The sequence below is a fragment of the Hirundo rustica genome, chromosome 3 (assembly GCF_015227805.2).
Source record: "Hirundo rustica isolate bHirRus1 chromosome 3, bHirRus1.pri.v3, whole genome shotgun sequence".
NCBI classification, from domain to species: Eukaryota; Metazoa; Chordata; class Aves; order Passeriformes; family Hirundinidae; genus Hirundo; species Hirundo rustica.
In genome coordinates this window covers 59905522-59914806 of record NC_053452.1, presented here as the reverse complement: position 1 = coordinate 59914806, position 9285 = coordinate 59905522, and the positions used below count along the sequence as shown (strand labels likewise).

Below are 9285 nucleotides of genomic sequence, written 5' to 3'. Positions count from 1 at the left end.
TGTAAATATACGTGACCGGTTCAGAGTTGACATGAGTGGTGTCTCACAGGTGGAGTCTGGAAATGGTGCAGCCCCCAGCAGGGCCTTTCCCCTGGGCAGGCTCCGAAAGGCTGTGCTGCCTGAGCTGGGGGCATGTGGGGTGGCTGAGCACATTCCACTTTTCCTCTCTGTCCTCCTCTGCCCTGACCAGCTCCAGTGAGTCGCTTTGTGCGTAGTGTCTCTTCCCTAGCTGCATTTAGCCTTACATCGTGCTGCTTAGCAACACCAGGAAAACCAATGAAGAACATACTGTGGAAAAGGTGCCTGACAACGCTGGTGGCAAATGTGTTTGATTGCACTAGCCACAAACCATGGCTATCGATATTTGTTACCTAGTTCTCTTCTATTTTGTCACTATTTACTTTTTACAAAGATGGTGACATGTAGAGTACCCAACAGTCAAGTCACCCAGTCTGAAGCAGCTGGGATGGACAAAGCCCCATGTCAGACTGACAGCACCTGAGCAAGGAACGTTGCAGTGCGGTGGCCGTGCTGCACTCGCCATCAGCTGAACCACCTGTGTGTGTGTGACAGGAACAGGGGTGAGCAGTCGCACTTAGGAGGTTTCCAATCCACAACTGACTTGTGACCTGCTGGCAGAGAAAGGAATTAGGATATTTTCCCCACGCTCCCCATCTCTTGGCCACCAGTGACAGAGCGACGGTGCCAGGTGAGGCCGGACTGCTTTGGCAGCACCAGGCGCACTTCCTGCCCTAGGGAAGCAGCCCAGGTGACCCCTGGCTGGTGATCCACCCCTGTGACTCCTGTCCAGCTGCCACAGTTGGTTCTCCCCCAGAGGCTGCTCCCCCAAATCAAATGCACTTTAAGCACTTAAAAGTGGTTTGGGTTTTTTTTTTTACTAAAAGAACAGTGCTCCTTTTTATGGAACCTCTTGGGCGGTAGTTTTCCTTTGGAGACTTAATTTGCACCATTCTTGCCCTGGAAAATAGCAAAATGACTTTCTTGTGAGGCTTTATTTAATCCTCATTGAGGAAGGGCCTCTGCTGCGACTGCTGGGGTCAGTCATTGATAACAGCAGAGGTATCTCCCATACACTATTTGTTTGACAAAGCCATTGCTTGCAGCAATTCAGTTTCATCCTTCAACTTCTGTTTCAAGCCACTTCCCAGCTGTAGGTTTCGAACCTGCACAAATCTCCCTCTCCGCCGGCCACGGGGAAACGGTGCAAGCCGAAGATCAGGCACCGCGGCGGGCAGCCCCGACGTGCACGCTGACGCGCATGCGCGCGCAGGGCGGGGTCCTGTCGCCTTATAAGAGCGCGCGGCGGCAGCCACGCCCCCTCTCTGTGCAGCGGCGCGCGGTGGTGCCGGGTGAGTGTTCGCGATAGCGCCGGGGCCCGGCCGGGCGGGATCCCCCCGGCCCTCGGGGCATCGCGTTGGGAGCGGGCCGGGCGGGGGCCCCGGGGCGGCCGGCGCCGCTCACCGGGGCGGCCTGTGTCTGTATTTGCAGTAGGAACCCAGGCGGGGACCGCACCCACCGAGAGCGCCATGGCCGAGGAAGGGTGAGCAGGGCCGGGGCCGTCGGGGGCGGCGGGCGGAGGGGCCGGGTCGCTCCGTTGCGCGCCAGGCTTGGGAGCTCTGGATCTGGCTGTGCCGTGTGTGCAGGCCCCGGCGCGGTGCTGCTGCGTGCTTCCTGCAGGTCGGGAGACGGGCGCGGGGTCCGCCTGGCAGGGCCGCTGTGCGCATGGCGTCCTCCCCTCCCTAAAGGAGCCTGGAGGCAGCATGGCCCGGTGACTCGCCAGGAGGACTTGATGCGTTAGCTTCTTTCAAGTTCATCCTTCGTCAGTTCTTCTTGGCTTAGTTTTTTAACTTGCTTTTATTCTGTACTTCTTTAATAGCCGGATGCTTGCAGGTGAAGGGAAGCTTTTGCTTTTATTTGAAAGTTGTTGGCACGATCAGAACATTGTGTGTCTTCTCTTTAGCATTACTGCTGGAGGTGTAATGGATGTTAACACCGCTCTGCAAGAAGTGCTGAAGACCGCACTTATCCACGATGGCCTTGCTCGCGGTATCCGTGAAGCAGCTAAAGCCCTGGACAAGTAAGTGTGGTGCCACCAGTTTCGCTACTGTGAGTAGTAAAACTGGGTGACCTTGTGATGAGGTATATTGGGCACCTGTAGTGGCCATTTTGTCCAGGTGTTCAGTATAAAACTTATGCAAGACTGTGGTTTTCTTTCAGTAATTTTTGTCCTTTGTAATCTCTGTTTTGGGGCCTTAAAATGCAATCTTTAAATATGGAAGCTAAATTCAGTGATTCAAGAACAGCAGCATCTGGTGTATGAGGTTCTGTCCATTTGTGGCCCCGGTGCCATTGAGTGTTCATGTGGGTTTATGGGTTTTGTGAAGAAAATGGAATGATGTTTGCTGTAAGTAGCTATGAAAATCTGGGTCTCAAGAACCTTATGTTTGAAGAGGTAATAAAGTATTCTCAAAGCTTTATAAGATTTTTATCGAGTTAGTATGTGTTTCAGATTTCCTGGAAGAATTAACTTAATTTTTACAAAAAAGCCTTAAATTCATAGCTTTCTTATACTTTGTTTGTTGCAACAGTAAATAAATTGTCAGGGTGTAATATCAAAACAATATTGAACTTAGGTGCCAGTCATTGGGTAATCAGTTATGATCTTTTGTAGGGCAAAGTATCTGTATATGTAGGTACATATACATACCCGTATGTGCGTGTGTGTGTTTATATGCAAACCCATACTTGCCTGGTAAGAAAAGTCTGTTTAAATGTAAAGCTACAGTGTTTGGGTGATGACTTCACAGTTAGTCGGATACCCCTTCACTCGTCCTGTGAGTGATAAAACTGCTGTCTGACAAACCTGTATGCAGAAACCTCTGGGACAAGGCACTAAACAAGGGCAGAGAAATTCAACTTAGTTGACTGACAGCTGGTTTGTATGAGCTCTTCTGAGTTCAGCTGCAGCTTTATAAGCTGTGTGTTAAAAGGATATGGGGCAGGGGGTGTGTGAGCTTCGTACACATTTGTGTGTGATGGTTCTTGCTTGGAAATGTTTCTGGCATTCTGGTGACACTCCTGATGAAGAAGGTCTTTCTAGGGGAAAATTGACTTTGTTTGCAGAGGTCGCATTGCATTAGGTTAAGCATAGAAGACCTACTCAGCTCTCTCTGTTGTCAGGTATCCCTTTGGTATCTTAACATTGTACCACAGTATACAAAGATCCTAATTAGAATTGAGGCCCTGTCATAACAGCTTCTCTGAACGTAAGTAGAAAAGATTGTTCTGAAGAGCTTACAACACCTTGACATGAAAATTCAAGCTTTTAGTAATTACAGTTTTAATGTTAAATTACTGTAATTTGTTGTAAATACGAAAAAGTGACTTGTAACTTAGTTGCTTTGTAGCAGTGACAGTTCTGTAGGGAACCTGATGTTTATCCAGTCATCAGACCTTTTTCCAATGGCTGAGAATTTATTTAGCGGCATTTTAGGAGCTTTCAAAACAGGGATAGAATCTGAGGATAAAGCTAACAGTGTTTGAATAGCCTGTAGTGTATATATGAAGAACATAAAGTGACAAATCATATCAAAAGTAAATTCAGTATTTCAAAAGTTAAAACTTAGAAAGTGGTTCTCTAGAAATGCATGTGCTGAATTCACTTATTTTTTGGTTTTGATTATCAAGAAATTTCAATTAGTCTGAAATAACATCTGTCAGTTCTCATTTTTTGTTTTAGACGCCAAGCCCATCTCTGTGTTCTGGCTTCAAACTGTGATGAACCCACGTATGTAAAATTAGTTGAAGCACTCTGTGCAGAACATCAGATCAACTTAATAAAGGTGAGTGTCAACATAAGACGAAAGTTTTAAACAGTAGGGATAATCTTAAGTAAAAAGCATAGACTTATGCTGCTTTTTTCAGTGTGTAGAGAGCTGAACCTTAAGAACACTGCTGTAATTCTGTGTATGGCTTACCTAAGCAGAACTTTTCTTAGCAGCGGATTGTTCTAGTTCTGTGTGATTGCCATTTTCTGAGTAAAAAACCTGTGGATGTAAATGGCAAGGGGTGTGGATTGGTTATTTTGCACAGATAAAGTGAATTCTGGTGTCCTGTGTGATAAGAAATAAAATTATTGCCGGGAGTGGAGGGAAGGGTGAGCGTTCCATGACTCCAGGGAGGCTTGAGCTGTACGATGATGATACTTTGGCTCCCTCTGCTGAAGCCTGTGAGGAAAGCAGCCATCCGTTACCCAATTCTTCTGACGGTACAGCAGCTTCTGGGCTGGAGCCAGGTGTGCCAGAAGAGGCGAGTTCTAATGTGATGTGATGCCCTGCACAGGTTGATGACAACAAGAAGCTGGGCGAGTGGGTGGGTCTCTGCAAGATCGACAGAGAAGGAAAACCTCGCAAAGTGGTGGGCTGCAGTTGTGTGGTTGTCAAAGTAAGATTGCTAATTATGTCTTTATTTCTTGACTTATGAAAATAAATAGTAAAGCAAAGGTTGCTTTAGATAAGAAACCATTAAATGCAGCTCTTAATTTTTTTTTAAGTTTTATATTGTTGATAATGAACATCAGCTGCTTTCCTGTTTCATAGTCCCCGTAATGTTTATTTACTCAGGTACATTTTGTGACTTAATGGTTGTATTCTCAAAGTATCTATGCCTACCTGCTAGTAATCATTGAAAGGAAGGGCCTACCTAGAAAATGGTAAGCTTTATTTCAGGAAAAGAAAGCCAGTTCAGTGTGTCTGCTCAACTTAATAATGTTTTGCGGAGCTTATTTCATTATAAGACTGGCAAAGTAAAGCCACAGTACGAGCCTTGAAGACTTTGTGGTCTCTGAGGTCCCAAGAGATGGCTACATCTTCACAATCAAGACTAGTGCCTTCTGCATGCATTTTCATAGTTACACTGGTTTTTTTACTTGAGTTTCTTTAAGCAGAAAAGATTTTGTTTGCGTCCCTGTCAGTGGGTGTTAAATTTGAATGAAATAGAATAGTACTTTTTTTAGAACAGCCTTATTAAAGAACAAGGGAAAAACTGGCAAATTGCTTGAGCTTACTTGTGTGGAATTTTGGGAATTCCTTGTGAAAAAGTGTCAGAATCCCATTTGTCCTTGTGAAAAACAGTTTGTAAAATTTAGGATGGGTCTGTATGTTAATAACGGGTTATTTTGTGTTACAGGACTATGGCAAGGAATCTCAGGCCAAAGATGTCATTGAAGAGTACTTCAAGTGCAAGAAATGAATGACAAATAAATTTTGAACCAGTCTAGTGTATGTGTGATTAATGATTTGGTGTCTGTGGAACAGTTGTTTTGAGTTGCAAAGTATAGCATCAGAAGAAGCAAAAACGTTGCAAATGTAGTTTATTAGTATTTTAACTGTGTCAGTTTGCAGAAAAGATAATGGGGATCCCTGCCATTCCTGTTAGGGTAATTCTGTTTCCCCGCTGCTATCCCAGAAGTTACCAGCTAGGACATGGCACAGATTCAAGTTGCAGTACACAGTTAAATACTGTCCTTGCTTGGTAGTGCTTTGGGCTGTATTTCTAGGATTCTGAGTAGCTTGGCTAAAGTATTGCTGCCCCTGTGATAAAAATCTGGGTCCCTGTGCTGAGACAAATGAGAATGGCCTTAACTGTTTCCCAGTTGGTTGTACCAAGTCTTCTGAGATGTTGCAGGATTTCTGTAAATGCTTTATTATCTGGGGATCTTAATGTACACAAGATGTGTTTTCCTTGTTTCTCTGCCTTAAATTATGGGTGATAGCATCCTCTGAATAGTACTGTCATGCACTTGTAGATCTGATTTTGTAGTTCTGAGTAGGTAGGGTAGCCAAATAGATTAATTCTCTATGACTTGCTTGGATAAGGCAGTGTTAAACTCCCAACTTGCCCACTGTTTTGGTGTTTGTAGTAGTTAATTTATGTTCAGAACGTGGGGTTTTTTGTCTTCTTTAGAAGCAAAGGATTCAGACTGAAGGGTGTGATTTGTTTCTTCTGCATGTTTTGTGTCTTAAATTTTCTGCAGAGTAGCTCTTAAGTGGAGTGAGTCATAAGGAATTGCACGCTTATGCTGATGGATAAAATACAAATATGTGGGGCTGACTGAGCACCTGTGGCTGAGGAGATGGGAATGTTTATCTGTCTTCTGGCCCTTCAGTTTAAATTCATTATGGCTTGTAACCCCTCTGGATGTCCGCAGTCATAAGTGTAAGAGCAAAGGCAAGAATCTTCTCCAGTTGGGGCTCAGGTGCACTTTTCTTACATCTTAATCTTTAGGCTCTTAAAGGGTTTCTTAGTTTGGGCCCTGCCTACTACCTCATAGTAGCTAGATCTGGGTGACTTGGGTTAAAAAGGTTTTTGTAGTAACATTTTCAGGTGTACTCAGTGAAGTCACCTGTTAAGTGAGGTCTGTATCCCTTTGCTAAACTTAAAGCTTGGTCTCAGAAAACAGACCTTAAGGTACTGGAGTTTGTCCAAAGGAGGATGGTGAGTCTTGTGAAGAGCCTGGAGCCAGTTAGGAAGCTGGTGTTGTTTAGCCTGGAGGAGGCTTGGGGGACGGTGCTGCTCTACAGCCATCTGAAAGTAGATTGTGGGGGGGGGGGGGGGGGGGGGTGCTCTTCTCCAAAGCAGCAAGCTACAGGTTAAGGAAATGGCCTGGGGAGGTTTAGACTGAGTATTAGGAAGTATGCTCAGGCATTGGAGCAGGCTGCCCAGGGAAGAGGTGGAATCAAGCAGTCCTAGAAGAAGTTAAAAGACTTGTAAATGTCTTAAGAACATGTTTTAGTGGCAGGCTTGGCAGTGTTTGGTTTGCAGTTGTGCTCCATGATCTTTTCCAGCTTAATTTATTCCATGATTTAAATTCATATGTGTTAAGCCTGCAACGAAGTTCGGAACAGTCCAGGTCACAAACTAGGTGTGCAAAATATTAATTTAACATGTTTTAACTTGGTGTGAGAGAAATAACATCATCAAAGTATTTTTTTGTGCTTAATTTATACTAGTGGAATGGCAACATTAGCAGTTAGCTGGGTTTTTACATTTCTGAATTACTATGAAGGGATTCAAGTAAGGGAAGCTACAGTTTACAAGAAAGTTTGTTTGGCAGTGTTTCTTTTGCTGCAGTGGAATGACAGCTCAGTAAACATTCAGGAATGTTTCTTATTTTTTTTGGTGTCACCGTTTTACATAGCAGTGAATGTTAGTACTAGAGAATGGCATATTTTCATGCCAAGGTTTTTTTTTTTTTTTGCATTGAAGTAGAATCAAGACTTCCTAAGTGTTTTTTGAAAGAAGAAATTAGGTTGAAATCTAAATTTTCTTACCAAAATCCTTGGGTGTTAAATTAGGGCTTTTCCAGGAAATAAAACATTTCCTGGAAAATGAAAATGAGAAAAGTGACCTTGGAGCCTATGCAGGGTAAGCATTGGAGAAGTGATTAGGTTTGCTTTATGCTTTTTACTTAAGATTATCCCTAGTGTTCGGTTTATTTCAAATATTTCCTGAGAACCAAATTGCACCCACAGCTTTTGATTCATGTTAGCATTTAGTAAAAGTTTATTTTTCTAAATTGGCTGAGGCAAGGAAGTGATTACTGCTCCTTCAAGCTGCATCACTTAGTAAATACTTCTCTGAGGTCTCTACTTCATAGACTAAAGAGAGTCAATATCTTCATCCTTACTTGATCAAGGGTATTTTCCTTTTAATTAACTGTAGAAGAGGTACTGATTTTGATATATCCTGCCGGATTCCAATAAGATTTTGGAATAGGCTTTGGGATTCTACTTGTGGTTGCAGCCCCCCTGCCCAAAGGGGTACATTACTGGTCTCCAGAATGGATGTAGTTAGTACTAAACATGGGAATGGAAATAAAAGACTTCAGAGTTAGGGTTCCAAGATTGACCCTGACTTTTCTGTTGTTCATCATATTTAATGTCACTTGCATGTTTTCCTTTTGAAACTGGCATAACACACAATGGTTTGCTCAATGATGTATGTGGCTTTTGGTTGGCAAAAGCATCAGATTTTTTTTCTTTTTTTTTCCTGAACTGTAATAGCGGGTTTGCATGGTTTTGTATGGAAGGGTAGGTGTTTTCAGGCCTAAATTATGTTTCATGAAGTAGAAAGCTAATGAAGGACTTTGAAGATATTCTGGTAAGTCATTCTGAAGGCATCAAGAACAGACTTCCACAGAGCGTTGGAGAACATCCTATGTGAAAATTTAAGTCCTGAAACCAGTTAAGCTCATTTTCTTTTAGAACCACCTGTGTGTCGTCTGGGCCGCTACTGTTTTTCTGTCCGCGTTTTGCAGTAGCTCATTAAAAGCTTGAGTATCTACACAGCAGCACCACCACCCCATTTGCACAGTTGCTGCTTTGATGGAGTCATCGGCCTGACTGTGGCTCCTGTAGGAGAATTTGTTGTGCCTGACCTCCTCTCTTTGCCGTGACAGTGCATATTTCACTGTTTCAGCCCCTTGGAGTCCAGGATAATGGCACAGCTGCTCTGCTGCTTTTGGTTAAAAGAGGGTGTGTGTGTTTCAAAGGTGTGAGCCTGAGAGCTCACCTGAGGGTGTTTTCATTTTAGGACAGCTTGCTTGCAGCAGTGTCTTATTGTAATGTGCTGGTGTATAACTGTGCAGTAGCACAGCTGTTGGGGCATCAGGGCTTGTCACCAGCATATTTCCTGCCGCTGCACAAAACCCCAGTTTTGTGGGCTTCAGCCATTAATTTGGAGAGCATTGTTTACTTTGCCCACTTTGCCAAGAAAAGTGTATGTTCCTGTCTTATTTAATGCATTAAGTACTTTTTGAAGGGTAAGAACTAATCCCACATATAGAAAAAAAATAGTTAATGATAAACCACAAAATATCCTGTAAAAAATTAGGCATAGGCCCCAATATTTTCTGTTTAATAACATTTCTGGTTTAGAATTGGCTGATTTTTGTTCCTTCTTTGTTTTGGAAAACCTGGCTATGCCAGCTGCAAGCCAGTGTTCCTCATGTGTCTGTGTTCCTGAAGCTGGTGCAAGCGTTGTCCCTGACACCTGCTCCCTTTCCTGGAGACTTTGCTAAGGTCTCATCCAAGGATGTGAAGGAACTCTGAACATACATCTATTTGTCAGCCTCAAAGATCTCTTGAAGATGATATGTTTGGGATGTGAAGCCTTACTAGGATTTGTAATTTGTGTTGGACTATTGCCTGGAAAATAGAACAGATCTTCCCTAACAACATTAGAGTGATAACATAAAAGCAAACC

General features: G+C 43.5%; 1 protein-coding gene and 3 non-coding genes across 4 annotated transcripts; all 4 read left to right on the top strand.

Moving 5' to 3' along the window:
* Positions 1–1320: 1320 nt before the first annotated feature.
* Positions 1321–5298, top strand: RPS12 (ribosomal protein S12). Its single transcript, XM_040058767.2, has 6 exons — positions 1321–1370; positions 1510–1561; positions 1982–2098; positions 3761–3863; positions 4363–4464; positions 5209–5298. Exons 2-6 carry the CDS (start codon positions 1548–1550, stop codon positions 5269–5271), a joined length of 399 nt encoding a protein of 132 aa, XP_039914701.1. The 5' UTR covers positions 1321–1370; positions 1510–1547; the 3' UTR covers positions 5272–5298.
* LOC120751336 (small nucleolar RNA SNORD101) lies at positions 2808–2884 on the top strand. Its single transcript, XR_005700399.1, has one exon. It is a non-coding gene; the product is annotated as a small nucleolar RNA SNORD101 (small nucleolar RNA).
* Positions 4209–4295, top strand: LOC120751347 (small nucleolar RNA SNORD100). The gene has a single exon (XR_005700409.1). It is a non-coding gene; the product is annotated as a small nucleolar RNA SNORD100 (small nucleolar RNA).
* LOC120751345 (small nucleolar RNA SNORA33) lies at positions 4756–4890 on the top strand. The gene has a single exon (XR_005700408.1). It is a non-coding gene; the product is annotated as a small nucleolar RNA SNORA33 (small nucleolar RNA).
* Positions 5299–9285: the final 3987 nt, after the last annotated feature.